The 26,718-nt window shown below is 44.7% G+C and overlaps 2 protein-coding genes across 5 annotated transcripts in view; both read left to right on the top strand.

Moving 5' to 3' along the window:
* Positions 1-8,682, top strand: part of LOC108290626 (E3 ubiquitin-protein ligase TRIM39) — a 16,943-nt gene extending 8,261 nt beyond the window's left edge. For all 3 annotated transcript variants that reach the window (XM_037732042.1, XM_017510516.2, XM_037732041.1), the window contains exons 5-8: positions 396-626; positions 4,901-4,923; positions 5,484-5,599; positions 6,666-8,682. In XM_037732042.1, coding sequence (XP_037587970.1) covers positions 396-626; positions 4,901-4,923; positions 5,484-5,599; positions 6,666-7,213 — 918 coding nt within the window. In that variant the 3' untranslated portion in view covers positions 7,214-8,682. The remainder of the gene's footprint in view (positions 1-395; positions 627-4,900; positions 4,924-5,483; positions 5,600-6,665) is intronic.
* Positions 8,683-10,116: 1,434 nt separating this feature from the next.
* On the top strand, positions 10,117-12,549 carry RPP21 (ribonuclease P/MRP subunit p21). 2 transcript variants are annotated; one of them, XM_017510547.2, is made up of 5 exons: positions 10,117-10,220; positions 10,295-10,395; positions 10,479-10,561; positions 12,126-12,251; positions 12,407-12,549. In XM_017510547.2, the coding sequence occupies exons 1-5, from the start codon at positions 10,164-10,166 to the stop codon at positions 12,502-12,504; spliced, it is 465 nt and encodes a 154-aa protein (XP_017366036.1). In that variant the 5' UTR covers positions 10,117-10,163; the 3' UTR covers positions 12,505-12,549. The 2 variants fall into 2 exon arrangements, with proteins under 2 accessions (XP_017366036.1, XP_037587988.1); XM_037732060.1 differs by having other exon boundaries at positions 10,149-10,220; positions 10,319-10,395; positions 12,407-12,548.
* Positions 12,550-26,718: the final 14,169 nt, after the last annotated feature.

Raw genomic sequence — 26,718 nt, 5'->3', positions numbered from 1 at the left:
CTATCTGTTGCCCAGGCTGGAGTACAATGGTGCAGGAATCTCAGCTCACTGCAACCTTTGCCTTCTGGGCTCAAGCCATCATCCCACCTCAGCCTCTCCAATAGCTGAGACTACAGGAATGCACCACCACACCCAGCTAATTTTTCTATTTTTTGTAGAGTTAGAGTTTCACCATGTTGCCTAAGCTGGTCTCAAACTCCTGAGCTCAAGCAATCCACCTGCCTCAGCCTCCCAAAGTTCTGGAATTACAGGCATGCGTCACCACACCCAGCCTTTGTTAAACCATTTTCAATAAAACTGGAAGTCTCTGTTAATTCATACATATGGTGGGTGAGAGAAAGGCTTCCTTATAACCCACTGACCCTGCTGATATAACATCTTCCCTCTTTTTTCAGAGACTAGTGGAAAGTCGCCGACAGCAGATCTTAAGAGAGTTTGAAGAGCTTCATAGGCGGCTGGACGAAGAACAGCAGGTGTTGCTTTCACGACTGGAAGAAGAAGAACAGGACATTCTGCAGCGACTCCGAGAAAATGCTGCTCACCTTGGGGACAAGCGCCGGGACCTGGCCCACTTGGCTGCTGAGGTGGAGGGCAAGTGCTTACAGTCGGGCTTCGAGATGCTTAAGGTTCGACCTTTGCCCCTGCCTAGCCCCTCAGGTCAAGCGCAGTGTAGCTTTGCACAAGTTGTTCTGTCAGCCTGGGATGCTCATTCTTCTGCTCTGCTTCCCTAAATCCAGTTCTTCTAGGTATACTCAAAGGATTTTTGCTACAGAAAAGCTGATCTGATTTCTCCCATCCCCTTCTAATCATTTTTGTGTTCTTATGTTTTGTCAGCAATTATGTGCTTAATCTGTTCTAAAGAAAAAATTCACTCTTTTGAAAGGAGGGAAGTCTAGTCTGAATTAGTGAAAACCTATTTTAAAAATTTTGTAAATGCAGTTACCATTACTTTTAAGTCCTGAAATTTTACATAGTGCTGAAAAAGAACAGAAACATAGTTTAAAGGATACAGGCAGAGATACTGTGGGTTCAGTTCCAGACCACTTCAATAAAGTGATTATCTTGATAAAGCAAGTCACATTAATTTGTTGGGTTTCCTAGTGGAATCGTAATCTTTTTGATGGTAAACGGTCTTGCGTCAATATTGACTGATCAAGATGGTGGTTGCTGAAGATTGGGGTGGCTGTGGTAATTTCTTAAAATAAGACAACAAAGTTTACTTTTGACTCTTCCTTTTATAAAAGATATCTCTGAGCATGTGATGCTGTTTAGTAGCATATTACTCACAGTAGAACTTCTTTGAAAATCTTTGAAAACCCACATCTGTAGTTACTTAACTCCACTGAAATCCCTAAAAGTCATCCATGAGGGTTGGAATAGACTTCTTCCAAATGCCTGTTGATACTGATATTTTGGCCTCCTTTCACAAATACAAATGTTCTTAATGGCATCTAGAATGATGAATCTTTACCAGAAAGTCTTCAATTTACTTTGCCCAGATCTATCAGAAAAATCACTATTTATGGCAGCTTAATGAAGTATATTTATTAAGTAAGACTTGAAAGTCAAAATTACTCTTTGATCCATGGACTGCCGACTGGATGCTGTGTTAGCAGACGTGAAAACAACATGAATCTCATTTTACATCTCTATCAGAACTTTTGGGTGATCAGGTGCATTGTCAATGAGCAGTACTATTTTGAAAGAAATCTTTTCTCTGAGCAGTAGGTCTCAACTTAAAATTTTCAGTAAAGGGACAGGCATGGTGGCTTATGCCTGTAATCTCAGCGCCCTGGGAGGCCGAGGCAGGTGGATTGCCTGAGGTCAGGAGTGTGAGTTGAGCCTGGCCAAGATGGTGAAACCCCATCTCTACTAAAAATACAAAAATTAGGCCAGGTGCAGTGGCTTATGCCTGTAATCCCAGCACTTTGGGATGCCAAGGCAGGTGGATCACCTGAGGTTGGGAGTTCGAGAACAGCCTGACCAACATGCAGAAACCCTGTCTCTACTAAAAATACAAAAAGAAATTAGCCAGGCATGGCGGCATATGCCTGTAATCCCAGCTACTCGGGAAGCTGAGACAGGAGAATCACTTGAACCTAGGAGGTAGAGGTTGCAGTGAGCCGAGATTGCACCATTGCACTCCAGCCTGGGCAACAAGAACAAAACTCTGCCTCAAAAAAAAAAAAATTAGCTGGGCATGATGGTGGGTGCCTGTGATCCCAGCTACTTGGGAGGCTGAGGCAGGAGAATCACTTGAACCCAGAAAGGTGAGGTTGCAGTGAGCCGAGATCATGCCATTACACTCCCTCCTGGGTGACAAGAGCAGAACTCTGCCCCAGAAAAAAAAAAAAAAAAAAAAAAAAATCCCAGTAAATACTAGGCACAGTAGCTCACACCTATAATCCGAGCATTCTGGGAGGCCGAGGTGAGAGGATTGCTTAAGCCCAGGAATTCAAGACCAGTCTGGGCAATATAGTGCCACCCCATCTCTACAAAAAGTAATTTTTTTTAATTAAATATATTTAATATACCATGCTGTAAACAGATGTGCTGTCATGTAGGCTTCGTTGTTCCATTTCTAGAGCACAGGGAACGTAGATTTAGCATAATTCTTAAGAGACCTAGGATTTTTGAAATGGTAAGTGAGCATTGGTTTCAACTTAAAGTCACCAGCTGCCTTCTAATAATAGAGCCATCCTGTCCTTTGAAGCTTTGCAGCCAGGCATTGACTTCTTTCTAACTCTTAAAGCCCTAGATAGTATCTTCTTGAATAGAAGGCTGTTTTGTTTACATTGAAAATCTGTTGTTTAGTGTAGTCACCTTCATCAGTAATATCTGGATAATTATAATCCCTTCATAATAATCTCTGGATAATAATCTCAGCAAGATCTTCTGGATAACTTACTGCAGCTTCTGCATCAGCATTTGCTTCTCCTTGTACTTTTTTGTTACAGAGATGGTTTCTTTTCTTAAACCAACCTACCTAACTTTAAACTTTTCTTCTGCAGCTTCCTTACCTCTCTCAGCTTTCATAGAACTGAAGAGAGGTAGAGCTTCTGGATTGGGTTTTGGCTTAAGGGAAATGATCTTATATCTAGATCACTAAAATTTTCTCCATCTCAGCAATAAAGCTGTTTCACTTTCTCATCATTCATGTGTTCACTGAAGTAGCACTTTTAATTTTCTTCAGTAACTTTTCGTTAGCATTCACAGCTTGGCTTGCTGTTTGGCACAAGAGGCCTATCTTTCAGCCCATCTTGGCTTTCAACATGCCTTCCTCACTAAGCTTAAACATCTCTAGGTGTTGATTTAAAGTGAGAGACATGTGACTCTTCTATCACTTGAACACTTAGAGGCTATTGTAGGATTATTAATTGGTGTAATTTTAATATTGTTATGTCTCAGGGAATAGAGAGGCCAGAGGAGATGGAGAAAGATAAGAGAATGGCTGGTAGTGGATCAGTTAGAATACATAAAATATTTAACATATTTGTTAATTAAATTTTTCATCTTATATGAATGCAGTTCATATAAGTGCCCCAAAACAATTACAGTAGTAACATCAAAGATCACTGATCACAGCTCATACTAGATATAATCATGAAAAAATGTGAAATATTGTGAGAATTATCAAAATGTGACAGAGACATGAAGTGAACACATGCTGTTGGAAAAAACGGTGCCAGTAGACTTGCTCGACACAGGTTGCCACCAACCTTCCAGTTGAAAAACACACAGTGTCAACAAAACACAGTAAAGCAAAGTGCAATAAAATGAGGTAGCCTGAAATTATGTATAAATAATTTGCTTTTGATATGTAAATATTAATAATACCTCTAAAGTGTTTGAAATAGTTTGTTCTCTTAAATAAATGAATGGTGTTAGCAAAACTGTAGGGAACATATTTTTTAATCTTAGAGATTAGATTACCAGCATTCCAATCAGTGAGGCTTCATTGTACATTTATGTTATGTATTGCTTGGTATTTATTTCTGTGTCCTTTCATGTATGTGTGTTCTGCTTTCCACATTAAACTGGGAAATCCTGTGGGACAGAGATTTGTCTTCTTTGTCTTCTGGACCCCAAGTATTCACAAATCAGCATTAGCACACAGTTATTAATGTTTATTGTTCTTTTTCTTTTTTTTTTTTTTTTTTGAGACGGAATCTTGCTCTGTTGCCCAGGCTAGAGTGCAGTGGCATGATCTTGGCTGTCTGCAACCTTTACCTCCCGGGTTCAAGCGATTCTCCTGCCTCAGCCTCCCAAGTAGCTGGGATTACAAGTGCACACCGCCATGCCCGGCTAATTTTTGTATTTTTAGTAGAGATGGGGTTTCACCATGTTGGCCAGGCTGGTCTTGAACTACTGATCTCAAATGATCTACCTGCCTTGGTCTATCAAAGTGCTGGGATTACAAGCATGAGCTACTATGCCTGACCAGTTATTAATGTTTATTAACTAATGCAAGACAAAGGATGCCAAATGGTAACAGGAATGTGTGATTTGTTCCTATGCCACCAGTCTGGAACTCTCTGTACTGATCCTCAAGGAGACTGAGATATGTGGTTGGTACTTGGGGGACAGAGTAAAGACTGACACAATCCCTGATTCCTGTAGGGAGCTCCCAGCACCCTTGAGGAGCAAAGACAAACATAAAAGAAATAATTGGGAAGTGATATAAATTACCAGGTTTCATGATGACCAAAAATTGAAAGTAGGGATTAGGTTGGAAGAAGTACACTCAGGTCCCTCTGGAGCTCTTCTTGCATTGTGTGACCCTCAGTTTATCCTATGCCTATTTTGTAGCTGTGGAACTTTGGGGAGGAACGGGAACCTTTTGCATTCAGGACCGTTGACTACCAGGACCAATATTGCTTTCTTTTCTCCTTCCTTCTAGGATGTCAAAAGTACCCTGGAAAAGTAAGTGATTGTTGTATCTCTTTGAGTGAGTTAGGTCTTCGCTTAGAGAGGAGGGGTACAGTCAGGAGTTTGGGTCAGGGGTAAGATTGGGAAAGTCATGTAGCATCTGGGCAGGGTATAGGAGAAGGTTCATTGCCCCCATGAAGCCAGGTAGAGAACAAATTATTGGGAATAATAATTCCTTTTCCCCTGTAAACATCAGGACTCCTTGAGAAGGAGAATGATAAGGCAGTGCCAGTGGGTGGAACTGTGTCCAAACAAGATGGCAGGAAGAAGGAGTTCGGAGAGCATGAAGGACAATTATCCATTTGCATGAAATATAGGAATATTTTTAGAAAGTTCTGAGGCTCACTCTCAAAATTAGGATCTGTCCACAAGATTATAAGGCTCTCCTTGGATTAGTAAAAGAAAGCAAAAGGTGAGCTCTTCATGGAGGAGGAAGAAAGAGGGAAGATAGAGAATTTCATTTACTCCCTAAAGATGTTAACACCTGAATAGTCACTTGGCTGGAGCTTCCCCCTGACTCCACCCTTTCTTCCCTGTCTCCCTATCCTTCCTAGATGTGAGAAGGTGAAGACCATGGAGGTGACTTCAGTATCCATAGAGCTGGAAAAGAACTTCAGCAATTTCCCCCGACAGTACTTTGCCCTAAGGAAAATCCTTAAACAGCTAATTGGTGAGTTGTTGCCAAAAGGAAACTAGAAGGAACCACTAGAGAGAAGAAAGCTTTTAGGTCTTACCTTATGTGGGTTTGAGTTATCCCATCTCTCACTTTTCTTGCTCCCACCCACACCTACCCCTTTACCTGGCTTTTACTCTCACCCTGAGTCACAGAACTTGGAGTGAGAAGAAGCCTTAAGTGTTATCTACTCTTAGGTCGATACTTTTCTAAATAGAGACCCAGAAAGGTTAAATAATTTGCCAAAGGCATCGGGTAGAGTGATTATATAATTTATCATGTAAACTTGCATAACCTTGAAAGACTGGGTGGCTCACACCTGTAATCGTAGCACTTTGGGAGGCCAAGGCTGGAGGATTACCTGAGGTCAAGAGTTCAAGATCAGCCTGGCCAACTTGATGAAACCCCGTCTCTACTAAAAATACAAAAACTAGCCAGCTGTGGTGGCACGCACCTTGCAATCCCAGCTACTCTGGAGGCTGAAGCAGGAGAACTGCCTGAACCCGGGAGTGGAGATTGCAGTGAGCTGAGATTATGCCACTGCACTCCAGCCTGGGGGACAGAGCAAGACTCCATCTCAAAAAAAAAAATAAAGTGAAAGGGAGTATCATTATATTAATGTTAATATGCAGGAAAAAATCGTCATAAAGTCATAAACGAGGCCAGTTCTCAGAAAACAGACACATGGTCACTCTATCCCTAGGCCATATGCTGTCTTGCTCTGCATTCTTCTTAACACTTTCCATTTTTTCTGGCCCTCAGGCTGTACCTTGTACTTGTCTGCATAGTAAAATAAATGATGATGTCAGAGGGAGATGAAGAGAGGACCAGGCAGGAACCTAGATTACCAGCCCCTGCAGAGTCAAGAGATTATCTGCTTAGGGTCAGTGTGAGAAGTGAGCCATTGCTTTCTCCCCTCCCTTAGGTGACACCATGGATTGAGAAAGTTGTTCTGGGGACCTTTAAGGGACCAGGCTCTGTAAAGGCAGGCTGGAAGAGTGAGGCAGGGGCGTTTAGCTATTCCCATCCTCATCTAGCTCCCCACTCTGGCTTCTCCCGCCAGCGGATGTGACCCTGGATCCTGAGACGGCTCATCCTAACCTAGTCCTGTCGGAGGATCGTAAGAGTGTCAAGTTCGTGGAGACAAGACTCCGGGATCTTCCTGATACACCAAGACGTTTCACCTTCTACCCTTGCGTCCTGGCTACTGAGGGTTTCACCTCAGGTCGACACTACTGGGAGGTGGAGGTGGGCGACAAGACCCACTGGGCAGTGGGTGTGTGCCGGGACTCCGTGAGCCGAAAGGGCGAGTTGACTCCACTCCCTGAGACTGGTTACTGGCGGGTGCGGCTATGGAATGGGGACAAGTATGCGGCCACCACCACACCTTTTACCCCTTTGCACATCAAGGTGAAACCCAAGCGGGTAGGCATATTCCTAGACTATGAGGCCGGCACACTGTCTTTCTACAATGTCACAGACCGCTCTCATATCTACACCTTCACTGATACTTTTACTGAGAAACTTTGGCCCCTCTTCTACCCGGGCATCCGGGCTGGACGGAAGAATGCTGCACCACTTACCATCAGACCCCCAACAGATTGGGAGTGACAGGTTGGGATGTGGGAATACCTGGGGTGAGGCAGGGTCAAGTGCTACGGGCCTCCTTCCTGTGTCCTGCTGGAACGTGTTCGTGTCCACCTGGTTCCAGTCCTGAATCATCTTGGAGAAACACCTCAGTTTCTAGGATGGTTTTGTGTGGAGGGGGAGGCAGGACTGGGCTGGATGAGAGAGCACAGCTGTGTCTCCCTCCTGTCAGGGCAAGGAGCTGGTTCCCAGAGGATTATCTGCCCTGAAGTCCATCAGGTTTTCTGTTGCACAAGGACGGGTTGGGAAGGAAGGAGAGGCTTTTCCAGAAACAAAATCTGTGAGGGTCTGACTTTCTCAAACCAGAGGAGGAAACAGAACCCCTGCACATCTTTTAGGGGGTTCTTTGACCCAGGATAGTCTTGCTTCTTGAGGTAGATCACAGGAGTCTGTGTACCTCTAAATTAAAGAAAGATGAATGACAGATGCTCTCATGGGTCTCGACGTTGAGGAGTTTTTCTGAGGGCAGATGTCTGACATCAACAAGGTTAGAAGGAAGGTCAGGGAAGTGGGTTAAAGGAACAAGTTCCTAGAGATTAATGAAGGGGAGGGAGGTTTCTTTGGTCTTCCATTCCAAGGGTAAGATTGCCATTATGGGTAGTATTGGCCAGAGGTGGGAATGTGGAAAGGAGAGGCTAAAAAGAAAGCAGAGGAGAACCCAGGTTCCTGCCTCAGCCTTCAGCAGAGTTGGCTGATTGCCTGCCTCTTTACACCAAGAAGTCAGTCACCTTGCTCCTCTCTAGAGCCAAGGTAGAAGAGATCCTGCAAGACATATCTATCCTTTCACGGTTTTCCCAAGGGAAATTGGAAAGGAGAGTCAGGTATTAGAGGAAAGAGAAAGGTATTTGTATCCAAAGCCCTGGCCGTGAAGAATGTTATGAAGTAGCTACTCCCAAATTGTCAGCCTTGTTACCTGGCCAAGGTGTCCAAGCCAGAAAGGAAGAAAGGTAATAGAGTCTTCCTCACCCTAAGGGCAGGGTAGAAGAGGGTGGTGTATAGGGAATGGCCAAATAGGCAACTTTCTTTGGCCTGTGTGCATCTGTCCTGGAACTGGTGTTAACAAAAGCCAGGCTTTTGCTTGTTTGTTGCCATCCCTCACCCTTTGCCATTTCCCTTTTCAGAGAATGTAAATGATTTTCATGTTAGGCCAAAATAAACAACTTATAGGGTACATATGTTGTCATAAAAGGTAAAAGTGATGCATGCCAAACCAAACTAAACTAATTTGGATTATCTGCTGTTTGGGTAATCTTCACAGAAATGACTGAGAGAAGAATCTGCAGTTTATTGAGGGCATTTCAGTTCCTCCTACCACCTCAACAGGACTTTGTCCAGACTCTCCTCCTCTTACCTTTGTGCCTTGATTGTGGTTCTTTGTGGCAAGATACTTTGGTTGGTGAAAATAATATGGAACAAAGGATCCACTGAAGTGATCTCTGTGTTGTGTGGTAATTTGGTGATAGCCTTGTACTGATGTGTAAGAATCACTGGGTGTTTAACATGCATGTTCCTCGGTCTCACCTTAGTGATTAGTCAAGGTCTGGGGTGGGCCTTGGCATCTACATTTTATTTTATGTATTTATTTGTATTTGAGACAGAGTCTCACTCTGTTGCCCAGGCTGGACTGCAGTGGCATGATCTCGGCTCACTGCAACCTCTGCCTCCTGGGTTCAAGCCATTCTCCTGTCTCAGCCTCCCGAGTAGCTGGGACTATAGGCATGCACCACCACACCCGGCCAATTTTTGTATTTTTAGTAGCGATGGGGTTTTGCCATGTTGCCCAGGCTGCTCTCTAACTCCTGAACTCAAGTGATCCGCCTGCCTCAGCCTCCCAAAGTGTTGGGATTATAGGTGTGAGCCACTGTGCCTGGCCTGCATCTACATTTTAAACACACCTCTGTCATTTGAGTCTGAGGAACCCTGTGAAACTAGTTCAGAGGTTTCAGCCATGTCTTTACTCCCAGCTGAAGCCCGGCTTTTCTGCTCCTGCCTGGCACCAGGTCTGAGAGGGAAGAGAAGTCTTACCCTCTCCAGACTAACGCTGCCTCCCCATCTCAGGGTTCGTTCATCTACCCCTCCAGCTCACATCCATCTGCTTTTGACCTCAGTAACTGATAGTCACTATGAGTCACAGGACACCAGACAGAAGAAATGGAAGACAGAAGGGGTCAGAGGGAGGGGTGTGAAGTGAATGTCAGCGTGGAGAGTGGGGTGAAGTTTCAGGGGCAGGGGATGCTGTTGACAGATTTCTGTGCTGTACCTAAGCCTAGGAGTTAGAAACCACTCAGAAAGTGCGGATCACCTACTGTGTGTCCAGCACTGCATAACAGGAAGTGGTCTCTTTGGTAAGTGGAAAAGTGGGAGTAAGCCGTGCTTTCCGAGGACCGAGAGTCCTTTTGCCTCCCTCCAGCACCCTCATGATCCTGCTCACTTTCACCCCCACTGGCACCAGTGCTTTTTTTTTTTTTTTTTTTTTTATGTAGTACCTCTGTGCCTTCCCTCTAGATCTTACAGGCATCTGCCTCTGACTTCAGGAGAGTAGGGCAGAAGCTCTACCTGTGTGTAAATTGCACGTAACCATCTCCCCAACCTATCTGCATAAAGAGACCAGGTTTCGGTCCTGAAAATGTCTAGCCGATTTAAGATCCTCACCTGCTCCACTAGGTCCCTAGGTAATATGACTGGTCATGAGCTTGAGGAAGACACAAACACTGAAAACTTATAAAGGGACCCTGGGCATGGATTGCTGGGGATTGGTTTTGGAACAGATAAATCTGTGAGGCCGCGGGGAGGCGCCTTAAGGCGCGGGGACTACGCTTCCCAAGAGGCCTCGCGCGGACGCCCGGGCGGGGCTGTGCGAGGGGCGGGGCTGTGCGAGGGGCGGGGCTGCGGGCGGCCCAGGAGCGCGGCGCTAATGGCGGGGCCGGTGAAGGACCGCGAGGCCTTCCAGAGGCTCAGCTTCTTGTACCAGGTGAGTCTCAACAAGGGCCGCACGGGATGATGCTCCGCGCCGCAAGCCCCAGAATGACCGCTCCCCTCCTGCAGGCCGCGCATTGTGTCCTTGCCCAGGACCCCGAGAACCAGGCGCTGGCAAGATTTTACTGCCACACGGAGAGGACCATCGCGAAGCGGCTCGTCTTGCGGCGGTGAGAGCCCTGGAGCGGGTGGCGGGCGGATGGAACGCGAGAGGGAGCGCGGGCTCGGGACCACTGCCTTCCTCCGCCCCCAGGGACCCTTCGGTGAAGAGGACTCTCTGTCGAGGCTGTTCTTCCCTCCTCGTGCCCGGCCTCACCTGCACCCAGCGCCAGAGACGTGAGTGCTCCTGCCGAGGTGGACGATTGCGGAACATTGTGGGTGGGGTGGGGTGGGGCGGGGGGACTGGAGGCCAACAGCGCCTTCCTCCCTCTAAATGGATGTTGGGTGTGGAATTCGCAGGAGTCTTCTTTTTTCAGGTTTAGATTAAGTTGCTAACTCCATTGCACAAACTAGGGTTTGGGCTTGGCTTTTTTTTTTTTTTTTTCCTAGCGTGGGCAGTAGAGAATAGCTGTTACTTTAAGAGGCAACCCCACCCATGCACAATAATAGATGTTATTTGGCTTTGCAGAGGACATGAGTCCCATCATTGGTTAAGCAAATATTTATTTTTAACTGGTGGAGTAAAATGCTCACTTACTCATGCCAGTGGTGGTAAAATTCATGATAGCAAAGGGAGTAAGAGATGGAAATTCTTGGCATGTGTTAGGACTCTGAGACAAGAGAGCTGTTAAAACGTGCGCTTTGAATGAAGATACCTACCACAACATGGCTGTTTATCCACCTGGGTGCAGGTGGGCTGAGGCCAAAAAGGGCGTCAGCAAAGGGTGGTGGGTTAGGAGTTGGTTTTATAGGTTGGGACAAATTTTTTGGGAAGGAGGCAGGGGTGTTACTGGATTGGTTACAGTGGTGGGGGTAGGGGCAAGGAGTATACATTACCATAAATTCAGTTACAATGGCGGGTGGGGAAAGGCGTTAGAGTAGAGGGATATTCACAGAGCAAGAACAGTTAAGGTGGTAGGGTGGGGTGAGGAGTATTCACATTATCATAATAACAGTTAAGATGGCAGAGTGGGAAGAGAAGCCTAATGTCCAGGGAAAGCTTCGAGTCAGGGATAATGGCGAACGCAGGCGGAGGATGGGGGGCGATCAGCCGAGGCAGGCAGGACTTCAGACTTTTCTGGGTCCGGGCTTGCACATGGAGGCCTGACAAGAGCTTGTGGTGCTGTCAAGGAAATGAGAGTTCAGGAGGCTGGAGTTTGAGGTAGGAGGGCAAGACATGAGGCTGGAGAAGGAAACGGGCCAGTTCTTGAAGTCTTGTTAGGGAGTTTGGACTTTATCTTAAAGAGTTCCAAGAAGCCGGGCGCGGTGGCTCACGCCTGTAATCCCAGCACTTTGGGAGGCCGAGGCGGGTGGATCACGAGGTCAAGAGATCGAGACCATCCTGGTCAACATGGTGAAACCCCGTCTCTACTAAAAGTACAAAAAAAAAAATCAGCTGGGCATGGTGGCATGTGCCTGTAATCCCAGCTACTGAGGAGGCTGAGGCAGGAGAATTGCCTGAACCCAGGAGGCGGAGGTTGCGGTGAGCCGAGATTGCGCCATTGCACTCCAGCCTGGGTAACAAGAGCGAAACTTCGTCTTAAAAAAAAAAAAAAAAAAAAAAAAAAGAGTTCCAAGAAATCTAAGGAGCTTATGCAGGGGCCTGACACCATCAAACGTCCATTTAAATTGGGGATGTGGTGGGGGAGCGGGGGTACCTACTGAAAAACACTGGAGGCAGAACTGGCAGCAAGAGACCATTACTTCTGAACCTGGACACTTTTTCCCATGTCCACCCTAGGCTGCAGGGGACAGCGCTGGACAGTACAGACCTGCCTAACATGCCAGCGCAGCCAACGCTTCCTCAATGATCCTGGGCATTTACTCTGGGGAGACAGGCCTGAGGCCCAGCTGGGGAACCAGGCAGGTGAGAGGTGAGGGAGAAAATGGAGGACACCCCAGAGGACAGGGACTATGGGAAACATAGAGTGAAGAGGACACATGGACAGGTCCTGGGTTGGTGTGAGAGGTACCACAGTCAGAAAACTGATTCTGCACCTCTGATTCTGCTCATTTACCCAGATTCTAAACTACTACAGCCCTTGCCAAACACAGCCCACCCCATTCCAGCCCACCTTCCTGAGGAGAAAATGCCGACTCAAGGTTCCAGTCACCAGTGATGGATTCACCCCAGCTCCCAAATATAGTTTACTTGTTTTACGTTCCATGATTCTGTTCTGTGGGTATTTCAAATCTTAGTTCCGTTTTCTTCTGTTTCTGTTTGTATTTCGTGGTTGCCTTGTAATCCCACCATGCAGGGAGATCCTAATTTCCATAGACCACTTGGCCCCCTTCAGCAGCTCACATTTCCAAGGTCATGGCCCTAGTTCCCTATCAATGATCTGAGCCACCTTAGGACATTCCATGTTTAGGTAGCCATGACTACTGACTGAAGAGCTGGAGAGAATAATGTCACTGCTGTCATCTTCAAACAAGGAGGAGAATATGGGGCACTGGAGAGTGTTCATATCCTCTAGGCCCACTGAGAGTCAGAAAAGACTCAGGTCTTTTCCCAATCTCAAAGTTGTCTTTAATAAAATTCTAATAAAGGAAATGGCGCAAACCTGAACTAACAAGGTCAAAGGTGCTAACAAGGGACACTGACACATTTTGCAAGGATATTTCATAGGTAAACTCCCAGAGTTTTCTTAAGAATAAACAACTAAAATGTCTTCTTTGATATCCCTAGAAAACCTACTGAAGTACAGAATCCCTAGACTGACCTTTTTGCTAATTGCCAGCTAATCAGGTTACACCAAAAGCATACAAAATTTACTATCCCCAGAATGCAGTTTTCTTTCATTTCTCTTAAAAGCCCTGTGTTTGCTTATCGATTGCTGTATAAAAATCACTTCATCATGTTGGAGCTTAAAACAATGATTTATTATTTCCTCCGGTTCTGTGAACTAGGAATTCTGAAAGACTTTGGCTGGATGGTTCTTCTGTTCCACAGGAAATCAGAGTTACATAGCTGCATTTAGCTGGTGTCTGGTAGGTGGTCTGGAAGACCCAAGAAATTTCACTCACATGTTTAGCACCTCATTGCTTCTTCAGGTAGCCTTGCTCCCTAGCTAGCTTTGATGGTCTCACAGCATGGCTGTCTCAAAGTTGTTGTATTTCTTACAGCACCTCTGGCTTCTACAAAGCATTTCCATATGTGTTTGGCCGGGCTCAGTGGCTCACGCCTGTAATCCCAACACTTTACTTTGTGAGGCCGAGGCAGGTGGATCACTTGAGTTCAGGAGTTCCATACCAGCCTGGCCAACATTGTGGAACCCCCTTCTCTACTAAAAATACCAAAAAAAAAATTAGCAGGGTGTGGCAGTGGGCACCTGTAATTCCAGCTACTTGGGAGGCTGAGGCAGGAGAATCACTTGAACCCAGGAGGTGGTGAGCCTAGATCACGCTGCTGCATTCCAGCCTGTGTGACAGAGTGAGACTGTGTCTCAAAAATAAATACATAATAAAATAAAATATAGATGCCCAGGCCCTGTAACAGAGGACTTCTAGGCAGAGATTGCAGTGAGCTTCCCAGCTCAGGCTCTTAGCTCCGCTGACTCTGGTAAAATCAGCTGCACTCACCTCTTCCCTTCACTATCGCCTTCTATGTTCTTGGGCATCAAACATAATTTTGCTTCAGAAATAAGGGGCAATGCAGCCTAAGGAAAATTTCTAAGACTGCCTCAGTCTTGAAGTCCTTTGCCTGAAACCCAAGGAGAGATCAAGCCTAGGGAGAAGAAGGGGAACATTCTCTTTGGAATGCTGGGTATTTCTAAGCAGGAGTAGGGGGCCCTGCCCTGGAGGGGAGGTTTGGCTTGAACTGCACTGCCTGCGCCCTGCCCCAAACTCTGCCCTCTCCAGGTCCTAATCCAAACAAGTACAAAAGGAGGCTGAGTTTGCAGTGGAGAGGGAAAGAGCATGATGGTTAGAAAATTGTTAGGACTTGTATGTGGTGGAATGCTATTGTTTTTATTTTCTTTCATTCACTATTTTCTGCAAGTATCACTACTGCCCAAATATATTTAAAGAATTGTATCTGTACCTTGAAATTAAAATTAGTATGTTCTAACACATTAAAATAATTAAGGAACCAATTATATTAATATAAATAAAAAACTAATATTTTTTTTGAGACAGCCTGTCGCCCAGGCTGGAGTGCAGTGGCAGGATCTCAGCTCACTGCAACCTCCGCCTCCTGGGTTCAGCTGATTCTTCTGCCTCAGCTTCCCGAGTGGCTGGGATTACAGGCATACACTGCAATGCCTGGCTAATTTTTTGTATTTTAGTATAAACGGGGTTTCACTGTGTTGCCCAGGCTGATTGCGAACTCCTGAGCTCAGGCAGTCCACCCTCCTCATCCTCCCATTACAGGCATGAGCCACCATGCCCAGCCAAAAAATTAATCTGGGCCATGTGTGGGCTCACACCTCTAATCCCAGCACTTTGGGAGGCTGAGGCAAAAGAATTGCTTGAGGTCAGGAGTTTAAGAACAATCTGGGCAACATATTGAGGCACTGTCTCTACAAAAAGTTTAAAAAATTAGCCAGGCCTGGTGGCGTGAGTAGTCCCAGCTACTCTGAAGGCTGAGGCAGGAGGATCACTTGAGCCCAGGAGCTCCAGGTTACAGTGAGCTATGATGATCTTGCCACTGCACTCCAGCCTGGGCAATGGAGTGAAATCCTGTCTTTAAGAAAAACTGGCTGGGCACGGTGGCTCATGCCTGTAATCTCAGCACTTTGGAAGGCCAAGGCAGGCAGATCACCTAAGGTCAGAAGTTCGAGACCAGCCTGGCCAACATGGCAAAACCCAGGATGCAGAAGTTTCAGTGAGCTGAGATCACGCCACTGCACTCCATCGTGGGCGACTAGAGCGAGACTTTGTCTCAGAAAGAGAGAGAAAGAAAGAGAAAAAGAAAAAGACTAATCTGCCATTCTGCCAAATAAAGATGCCTCTGGAAAATCCAACTCTGAATGATGTCTCAGCTATCTTCTACACATCAGTTCTCAAGTGAACCCTCTTCCCTCAGGACATGTGGCAATGTCTGGATATATTTTTGGGGTTGTCACAATCAGGGAGGTGTTGGTGTTAGAGGCATCTAGTGGTTAGAGGCTAAAAATGTTGCTAAACATCCTACAATTCACAGGACAACCTCCACAACAAAGAGCTGTCTGGCCTGAAACATCAAGTACTCACTATAATGCTGAGGTTGTGAACCCCTGCTCTACCCAGATCCTCTGAGTCTGACACTCCAGGCCAGCTTCCTCCCCTGTAATACCCACAACACCTGCATACATTGCTGTGCTAGCCCCCATCACACTGCAAGGTCATTGCATTTATTGTCTCCTCTTTACAACTGTCAACTCCTGGAAAGTGGGTGCTCTGTCTAACAGCTATGTTTTGTAACTATGTGTTTTATGCCTTATATTTTTCTCAGCACTTGAACATTGCCAGACACATACTGTTTGCTCCATAAATGACTGCCAGAGGCATGAGTTTAGTTTTGAGACACCTAGGAAACAGCAGAAATTAGCAATGATTAGTGAGATAAAGAAAGGTTATTAATAAAGCCTCCCCTTTATTACATCTGCCAGCCCTAAAACCCTAGTGTCTATGGTAATATGATTACATCCATTTTATACATAATTAATGCTTAAATAATTTACATAGTGTGTCCAAGATCTCATGACTGGACAGAGGACCAGTCGAGACTCTCACATATCTGACTTTAAAAGTCCAATTCTCCTGTTACTACTATGTAAAGAATTTCCCTTAAATATATTCCTACTAAAAGACCGTGAGTGGCCAGGTGTGGTGATTCGTACTTGTAATCCCAGCACTTTAGAAGGCCAAGGAGGGTGGATCACTTGAGGCCAGGAGCTCGAGACTAGGCTGGCCAACGTGATGAAACTCCGTCTCTACTAAAAACACAAAAATTAGCCGGCTGTGGTGGCCAGGTAACTGAGGCTGAGGCAGGAGAATCGCTTGAACCTGGAAGGCAGAGGTTGCAGTGAGCCGAGATTGTGCCACTGCACTCCAGCCTGGTCAACAAAGCCAGACCCTATCTCAAGAAAAAAGAGAAAAAGACCGTAACAGACGCCTCTGGCTTCAAGGTGGCCAACTGGGCACAAAATCTTTCCTCCTTGCTTCTTAAGATTTTTTTTTTTAATGAATAAGTAAATAAGAGGTGTTTCGCTATGTTGCCCAGGCTGGAGTGAAGTGGCTATTCACAGGCGCAATCCCACTGCTGATAAGCACGGGAGTTTTGACCTGCTCCGTTTCTGACCTGGGCTGGTTCATCCTTCCTTAGGCAACCTAGTGGTCCCCCGCTCCCGGGAGGTCACCATATTAATGCCAAACAGTGTGGACACCAGATCAGCATAGCGCACTACAGCCCAGAACTCCTGAGCTCAAGAGATGCTCCAGCCTCAGCCTCCTGAGTAGCTGGGACTACAGTCACGCGCCACTGCGCCCGGCGAAGACATTCTTAAAACGTTATTAGGGGAACTGAAATTAACTGTAAAGAAGGGTGAGTCCAGTAGTGAAAAATTTTCCACGAATATTAGGAATAGAAAAAGATCCTTACTGGTCTATGAAAGAAAGCAGAACTTCCAGCGCATAAGAAACGCTAGAGGGGGCTGTAGCCCAGAGAAAACCAATCAACCTGCTAAAAGGAGCCCTGGAAAGAAACCTCCTCCTCGCCCCTCCGCCTTCCTCCATGTTTCTGCCGCTCCTCCCTTCTCTGGAAGACTCCGCCCTTCACCGAGGCTACCTACCAAATCCGCCGCAGGATGTGGTCCAGGGTCGAGTTATCACAGGCCTGTCTCCCCAGGGTTCCCGCGTCGCGTATCTAGGCAGAAGCACTGACCCCGCATACCTCCCGTCAGGACCCCACGTGCTGCCCCAGTGAAATGAACTCCTGGTGCTTGTGGCGTGCGCTGCGCGGTTCCACTCCGCTGTGCCTTCCTTTCCACTCGCCCCGACAGCTGGACGCCCCCCTGTAGCTTGGCGCGGTCTCAGCGCTACGCGCGTCCTGGGATCCACAAAGTTGGCCGCTTCCACAGGGTGTGCCAAAGCTTATCAAGCGCCATTCCATGTAAGGAAAATAACTGATACACTCAGCACAGTTCTGCTTATACATGGGCCATTGAAAGGAAATGAATGAAGCTTGCGTGACACCTTTTGTGAAAGCAATACTACCGAATTACAAATCAAATTACATCTTGGCCGATCTCCCGAAGAGGAAAAATCTTGCCAAATGCATTTTTCCAGCAAAATGCAAACCTCCTTCAGCTAACACCAAGTAAGTATGGGAGTGCTGAGACGTAGTACAATGCGAGTTTTCAGTATAATTGGAAAAAAAAAAAAAAAGAAACCAAATTAAGATTTTCTACGTTTTCAAGGACAGTACCTAGGCAGGACATTTGCAGAGTGATATTTTTCAAAAATCCTGTAAGAAACTATAAAGTCACTGGGAGATATTCTGTTAAAATGTGTTTTTCTACAAAGCAGAGTCACAAAAACACATGCTATGTGGTACACAAATAAAGTGGAAGCTGTCGATACAGGTATAAATATAAAGGACTTTGTTTACACACACAAAAAAATTTGTTGTCTCAATATGCAACATTGTTGAACAAATATGGAGCTAACCAACTGGCTTCTAATGATTTATTCTAATTTTACTCTGATAAGTTACATACTTAAAATATTATATTTAAATAAACTGGACAGCTGTAGAAGAAACCTTATTTATCCTAATGTGAAGTTTAATATTCGTTTGTAAAAAAAATTTGTTTAAATAAATGCAGGAGATAAGTGGGTGATTAAAACAACCACCTGGTATAAAATAGCATTTCTTCTCACCATAAAACAAAACAAAAATTCCACTCACTGCACTTCACCTTAGAATATATTGTGTTCATTTTAAGCAGGAAATGTTTCAAAACTCAAAATTTAGCTAACATTTTAATGATTTAAGAACTATTATCGAAAATATTTTTTTTCAGGAAAAGTTGCTATAGCTTAATTATTAAGTAACCCAAACTCCTATTGCTTTTAAACTTCCTAGTTTGCTTCTTTCAACAGCCCAGTATGGAAAACATTTGCTGCAAAACTGCCCTGTGAATTTTATAGGCATTGTGGGTTCACCCAGTGGGAGTCTGCAGCATTGGCTAAAAAAGTTGTTTCTGTGGTGCCTGATGAGAGGCTTGTGCTTTTAGCAATTGCATACCTACATATGTCACCCCGTAGAGCCTTCAGTGCTTCCCAATCCACCCCTCACTCCCACCTAATCCCTGACCAGGATTAAACCCTAAGATGAGCTTGGAGGCTCCTGTGGCTAAGGGCAGTGGAATCCACTAAAGTGTGCCAGGGCTGACGGAATATCAGAATTCTGCAATTGTGCCCCAAATTCAGAATTCTCTTCTCAGTGCATCATGGCTCTTGTGGAGCAGAGCCTACGCATTGTGGGTTTCCAGTTACCTGTTACAAGATGTTGTTTACTCCCCTCACTCCATGTTCTTTGTATGGTGCAGTAAAACTCTAGTGGGGCTGCTGGTGTTAGGTGTTATGGGGGGCGGGCTCCTACCCAGCTGCTGCTGAGCTCTGGGAGTTTGCTGTGGGCCATGGATTGGGTAATGTGTCTTTAGGTTCTATGTGGGAAGGGTGACCACCTCCACCTGGAGCCATAGCTTAGGAAGGAGGCAGATGAAGCAGATGAATAACCGCCACTGTGTCTGGAAAGAGTGGGACACTCTGGAGACTCATGGGACAGTGTTTGCGATTTATTGAAGGCTTGCAATATCACAATAGGAGGGTTGTTCAATAGGAGGAAAACCGTCCAATTGAAGAAAGAGCCAGAAGGAAGAAAATAGGACAGTGGGCTCCAGTGCTAGAAAAGAGAGACCAAATACAGTCAGAAAAGCACAGGAATGTATTTTTCCTCAAGTTCCTCATCTGTCACGTTCACTACAGATCTCAGCTTTGCTCTCTCAGAGTCCCGCAGCCCTCCAGCTCACTGAGAGGGGCTCCTGTTCTCTTTGCAAACTGCCCATCCCCCTCCTCACTCAGCACCCTCCATCTGCTGTCACCCATTCCAAGTGCACGAATACTTACAGCTCAATCCTTGCAAGCCTGGTTTGCACCACAGTGCCCCAAACCGGGAGACCTGCATCTCCTTTCCCTCTGCACCTCTGTAACTGACCTGCAACAGTGGGCTTAGTATTCAGCTCAGTGCCCTCCTGATCTTTGGTTCAGCCTTCTCTCCCACCTGGGCCTTTAGAACTACTCCATCTTAGGCTTCTGCTCTTGTCTGGGGTGCAAATCGCAGTGTGTAGCCACTTCCCTAGCTCGAATCATCATTATCTGTCCCTGGGGTTTCTGCCAAAATTGCCCAACACATTTCTTTGCCTCCAATCTTGCTCTCCTCCAAAGACTGCCTGCAACCAGAGAGATCTTTGTAAAGGAAAGTATCGTCTGTCTCTCCCCTACCTCAAAACTTTCATGGTCCACATAATCATCTCAACTGACGCAGAAAAGCATTTAACAGAATTCAACACCCTTTTCTGATAAAAACATTCAACAACCTAGGAATAGAAGGAAACTACCTCAACACAGTAAAGGCCATTTATAAGAAGCCCATCATGAACATTATACTCAAGGTGAAAGAATGAGGAAGGCTTTTCCTCTATGATCAGTAACAAGACAAAAATACCTACTCACACATCTATTCAACTTAGTATTGGAAGTTCTAGCCAGAGTAATTAGGCAAAGAAAATAAAGTAAAACAACCAAGTGGAAAGGAAGAAGTAAAATTATCTTTGTTAGCAGATAGCATGATCATATGTGCAGAAAACCCTAAGGATTACACACACACACACACACACACACACACACACACACACAGAGTCAATAAACAAATCCAGCAAAGTTGCAAATACAAAATCAGCACATAGCAGACAGTTGTATTTGCATACCGTGACTTGCAACATGTTGTTTCTTCTAGTCCTAAAGAGGCAAGTTGACCCAGTCCAGGTAAGGCACCGACTTAGAGACAGAAAGAACGAAACAGCTGAAAGAATCTGAGGTGTATCAATTTGTAAGCCAAATATAAATCATAATGTGTGTTAGATTAAGGAAATGTACTTTCTCATAGTAATACCGTATTTCTAAGTTCTGCCCAGATACTCTGTGATTGCGCATGTTTCTAGAAAACACAGCCCCAAATGTGCATAGTCTTGAATACAAAAGAATCAAAAGCTCTCAATATGTAGTATAAATGCTTAAAGCATTTTCATTGCTAAAAATACATGCCAAACTAAAAAAAAAACAACATTGCTCTGTAAACTATAGGTTGTAAATAATTTGCCTCTCTATAATAATTTTACTCACAAATTGCTACTTGAGTAATCTCGTTAATGGCCCCTAATTACATCCTAATCCCCAGAAACTGCCAGTGTTGCCTTATTTGGCAAAAAGGACTTTGTAAATGTGATTAAGTTAAGAATCTTGGGATAGACAGATTATCTTGGATTTGCTGGGTGGGCCCAATATAATCACAGTGGTCCTTATCAGAGGAGGCAGGAAATGTCAGAGTCAGAGGAGAAGGGGATGTGATGAGGCCAGGAGAGGCTGAAGTGATTCATATCGAAGGTGGAGGAAGGGCTTACAAGCCAAGGAACATAAACAGTCTTAGAAGCCGGACAGGGTTAGGTCCTCCCCTAGAGCCTATAGAAGAAACCCAGCCCAGCTGACATCTTGACTTCAGTCCACTGAACTAAAGCCCACTCAAAATTATTTTAATTTGCTGATTTCAAGAGCTGTAAGTGAATATATATGTTTTATATTGTCACCAAATTTATGATAATTTATTATAGCAGCCACAGGAAATGAATATACAACTTTGGGAGGCTGGAAGGCAACCTTTCAAAGGATATGTCAAATCCCTGGAACATACAACTATTACTTTATACGGCAAAAGAGTGAATATTACTTTGTATGGAAAAAGATAAGATTAAGTTAAGGGTGCTGAGAGGACGAGCTAGGCTAGAGTATCTGGGTGGACCTTAAATGCAGTCACATGTATTCACATGTATTTTTATAAAAGACAAGGAGAGGGAGGTATTTTTGTTTGTTTGTTTGTTTGTTTGTTTGTGTGTTTGTTTTTTGAGACGGAGTCTTACTCTGTTGCCCAGGCTGGAGTGCAGTGGCACAGTCTCAGCTGACTGCAGCCTCTGCTCCTAGGGTTCCAGCAATTCTCCCACCTTAGCCTCCTGGGTAGCTGGAATTACAGGCGCACACCACCACACCTGGCTAATTTTTGTATTTTTAGTAGAGAAAGAGTTTTGCCTTGTTGGCCAAGTTGAATACCTGACCTCAGGTAATCCGTCCGTCTCAGCCACCCAAAGTGCTAGGATTTCAGGCGTGAGCTACCACACCAGCCTTGGGGAGGGAGTTTTTTTTTTAACTTTTAGGTTTGAGGGCACATGTTGAAGGTTTGTTACATAGGTTTGAGGGTACATGTTGAAGGTTTGTTACATAGGTGAACCTGTGTCATTGAGGTTTGTTGTATAGATTATTCCATTACCCAGGGATTAAGCCCAGTACCCATAGGGAGTTTGAGGTTCACAGACACACAGAGGAGAAGGTGATATGAAGACGGAGGCAAGAGATTGGAGTCATGCAGCCACAAGCCAAGGAATGCCTGTAGCCAAGGAATTGATTCTCCCCTAGACCCTCTGGAGGGAGCACGGCCCTGATGAGACCTTGATTTGTGGCTCCTGGCCTCCAAAGTTGTGAGAAGATAGATTTCTGTTGTTTTAAACCATCAAGTTTGTGGCAATTTTTTGCAGCAACCACAGGAAACCAATACAACTACCACAATCTAATGTTTAAAAAGCAATTAATTGGATGATTGCAGGCAACATTATGTATCTCAAATTTAAAAGTTGATACCTGTTTGCAAAAATCTCATTAAATGCAACAGAAGTACTTAATTCAAACAAGTTCCTTGAATGCAGAATCAATTATTTGTATCTAAAAGTATAAATTGCATTCTATTTGCATCACCTTACCAGGACAATGCAACAAAATTTAACATTGTATTAAGTACCTGTGAAACTTTATACAAATTAAATAACTTTGTTTTTTGAAAAACAGAAACACTGTTATAGTACAGAGCATTCCAAAACTTTCAAAGATCCTACTAACCCACTTATATTGTTATTAGATGTTATAAATTTGCTTTATGATTCAAAAATTCCATTGTAGTAAACAGATCCATTTGTTCCTGAAAACTTTTAGAGTTTGTACCAGTGAGAACTTTCTCTGTCAGGATCCTGTAGTATGTGTTGAAAAAAAATCAAAATAAAGAAAGAAAGAAAGAAAAGAAAAGAAAAAATCATATTCTGTGATGCCTGGTCTGGTGCTTCTGTTTCCTCAGGGGGACAGATGGTCATGTTCTCTGCAGAGCTCCAATGCGTCCCTATCTCCAGTCCCTCCAGGCCAAAAGCAATCCCTGAGATAAGTCTGGGTGGCTGATGTTTGTAAACTGTGCTGAATCTGTAATGAGGCCTCCATTTCCCTTTAGGCTTTGACATGGTTAAAAGTGTATCAGGATTGTGGTGGATCAATGATTAAATTACACTTCTCATGAAGTGGCAGATTATATGCTGTGCCTTGTGGTGAGGCTTCAGGTTCCTGCTGCTGAAGCTCCGAATCCCTTCCACTGCAGGCCCTTACTTGGGGCAACAGTACTTGTCCTGTGAGGACCTGTCAGTGACACCCCCAGTGATGGTGCCTCCGCAGTTGTTATGGAAACCAGGGATTAGGAAAATTGATCACTTTCAACTGAGGAAACATTGTTCACTAAGGAAACCCAACAGACTTTTCTTGAATGGCACTCAATATTGGTCCCTCAATGTCAGGCTACATGTTGAACAGAGTAAAATACATCCCTGGGATTCTCTCAGGATTGCTCAAGGTGTTGCTTTGATATGTCATCATTTTATGCATCACTTTTGAATGCAAGAAAAGTTTTAACAATTGTCATATTATATCCAGATTATAAAGCTGAATCTAATGTCTAGATTCCTATGTATCAACTGGCAATGTTTGGGAACTGGCAATTCTTAAAAACCCTTATAAAGTAGGGACTTTGAAGTGTGCTTTAAATTTCCCATCCTCTGAAGTACACAAAGATCTTTCCAAAGGCACCTAACCCACAAGGATTCCTCTTGATAGAACCAGATGTGAAGTTGCTACAAAGAAATGATGGTGTATGAGAAACCATGACTTCCCAGGGTCTGCGTTTGCTGAAGTAACTGACCGAGAAGTCTATTTTCTCTTTGGATTTGGGTGATAAGAAGAAGCCACTGTGACTCCATTATGGATCCATGCTCACTGAAGATTCAGAAAATCAGCAGCACAATTTGGTTAACATGGTGTCTTTCCCTTGCACTGCTGGATGGAGCTGGTCCAGGCAACATGAACTTCCTTTTCTCTTTCGTAGTCTTCACAGTGTCTTTTGATCTTGGGCTCCACAAGAGGCATCTACAGGGCATAGCTGTCAGTGACTCAGGGAGGCCAGGAGGTGGCAGACAAGTGAGGGGAACCCAGAAGTAGCCAGTAGCTGTTCAATGCCAGGAAAACCTGGGCTAGGACATGCCCTTCAGTGTTGAGGGACACAATGGCAGCTCTGAGAACTATGGAAATCAGCATAAAGCTGAATTACAAATCAGTATATGTGGTCCAGTATAGACTGCTTCCAGGCTCTCTATGGTCACAATCCACAGAGAGCATTATATTGTCACAGTCTATCACTGTCTCTAGAGGAAATTAAATAAATACTATTGGACCTGTCATTGATACATTATCAATGATTTTGTAGAGTAAATTATGGAAACCTAAAAGAAAAAAAATGTCCCCTGGCTATTTATCCCTCACTTGCCAATCACTATCATTGTCTCTTCCTATTTTCCTGTTCTCAGGGTGTTTCTGGGACCTTCAGTAGAAATTCTCAACTCCAGGCTTTCAGCTGTTTCTGCACAGAGGACATAGTCCTGGCCCAAACTCTCTAGTATCACACACATGCACACACATGCATGTGCTCACACACACACACACACACACACACACACACACACACACACACTCTGTCCTGAGACCTCCTCCTTTCTCTCAAGTTTCTGGGATCATATCACATATCCCAGCGATTATCCCTCCAGGATTTTGAAGCATCTCATCCCCTCCTGCTCTCCTAAGGAGAAGGGATAGAGGGAATGAGCCTGGTCTCTTCATGATTTTTTTCACATTTAGGCCTGTCTGGCATGGGAATAAAAGGACACCACCATTAGTGAGCAATTATGGAATCATTCAGGACCTGTGCATGGGTGGGCAGTTCAACAGGAGAACCAATGAGCCAGATCATAGAAAGGATCATGAGAAAGGAGTAGGGGAGCTAGAAGGTTTCCATGGCAAATCGATTACAGAGTAGACCAAATGCCTTCAAGTGTGCAGAGGTTCTGAGCCAGGGGTTATTCTCTTGTACATCTTCTAGCTAATTTGATTTACGTTACCCCACAGGACTCCTGCAACCTTCAGCTGCTGCACATCTTGTTGAGTAACAGCCTGCAATTCTTCTCTACTCTGGGTTCCACACTGTGTTGCCCACATCGTCCTACTGCCAAAAACATGGAAAATCCCAGTCCAAGGGTTCCCTTGCCCACCTCCATTCTGCTCCTTCACTAGGGTCTGCAGGTGTTAGACATCTCCTCTGCTCCCCAACTGGGAGCCTCAGGCTTTCCCAACCCTGCCCCTGAGCCTTTGCAGCTGCACCACCTCTAGTGCCTGACCTCCTGGATCCCAGTGTAGTCTCCACATCCCTACATCTCATCACTATTTCTGCTGTTCAGAGTTCTCCAGAATCTCCCAGCTCATTTTATTGCTTCCAGCCTCGCTCTGACCCAAGCGAGACTTAGATCAGTGCCTTACAACTGCAGGAATCCTGCTGAAGCAAAAATCAAATTTTATTTTTCTTAAAATATTTTAATGACTCACTATAAATCTCAGGATAGCACCAAAAATCTTAATCACTTTTTCCCAACCCTATATGAACAGGACCTTACACACTTTTCCAATTTTCTCTCTCTCTCTCCTCTTGCCCTTGCCAGTGATGCTGCTTACAGTTTCACAAACTTGCTGCAACATCTTTCATTTTTTGGTTTGAACTAGGTGTTCCCTTTGCTTGGGTCTGCCTAATTTCTGCTCATTTTTTAATATTATTATTATACTTGGCTTCCTGTCAGAAGTTTAACCTGCTTTCCTGAAACTGGCTTAGCTCTCCCACCTTTCTTTTCTCACTGTTGCTTTCCTTCCTTTTCAAACCACTTATTGTAGTATCTTCTATTCAACTGGCTTGTGTATTTCTTTCCCACTACACTGTTGCTTCAGAACATAACTACCTGTGTTTACATTCCTCATCTTATTCCCAAGGAGGAGCACAGAAGCTGGCATATTCTGGGACCTCAAGCTCTATTTGGTGGATAGACGAAAAATAAAGATTCTTATAGTAACAATGCACACTGAGAGTGTCTCTTCACAGTGAGAGTTCAAGAGATAACACACACAAATTTTAAAATATGTATTTCTAAAATGTGTAATATTAGGTATGACACCAACAAAGGTGTCCATCTCCCCTGCTAGACACCAGAATCAATGAGGACAGCTAAACTGGGTTACTTACATTCCCCTTAAACAGTCTATATTGGATCCTTGTTTGTAGAAAGAGTGATTCACATAAAATGGATGATAAAATGGAGACCCAGAGAAGTGAAGGACTCTATCCAGAATCACACAGCTGATTTGTCTCAAACTCTCAGGCTTAAGCCATTTCCATGCCTCAGCCTTCCAAAGTGCTAGGATTACAGATCTGAGTCACCACGCCAGCCACCATCATACAATGAATTTATTATCCATAAAAAATGAGAAAAATGGAAAGGGAGTTGACGGAGAATTAAATATGGACAGAGGATGAAGATGGGAGGCTTTGAAGGGCTGCCGTTCACTGTGTGCGTGTGTGTGTGTGTGTAATTCCTCTCTCCCAAGCTATGTCTAACCTCATAGGGATTAATCACTGGGGTCTCCATCGGCCACAGCCACACATATCCACAGAAACCCTGACCTACACTGACAGATGTAAGAGGGTGGCCTTGAACGTTCCGAATCCCTGCCTCATAGGATTTTGGATAATCTGGACACTTTCCTCTTATGCTGTTTCTGTATCAACCTTAGGAACTGTGTTTGTGGCGTTTTCTGTACTCTTCTTGTGATAGAATTCT

Source organism: Cebus imitator, unplaced genomic scaffold (genome assembly GCF_001604975.1).
Source record: "Cebus imitator isolate Cc_AM_T3 unplaced genomic scaffold, Cebus_imitator-1.0 Scaffold440, whole genome shotgun sequence".
In the NCBI taxonomy this organism is placed as follows: domain Eukaryota; kingdom Metazoa; phylum Chordata; class Mammalia; order Primates; family Cebidae; genus Cebus; species Cebus imitator.
The sequence above is the reverse complement of the archived record's forward strand: the minus strand, read 5'-3'. Positions and strand labels throughout refer to the sequence as shown.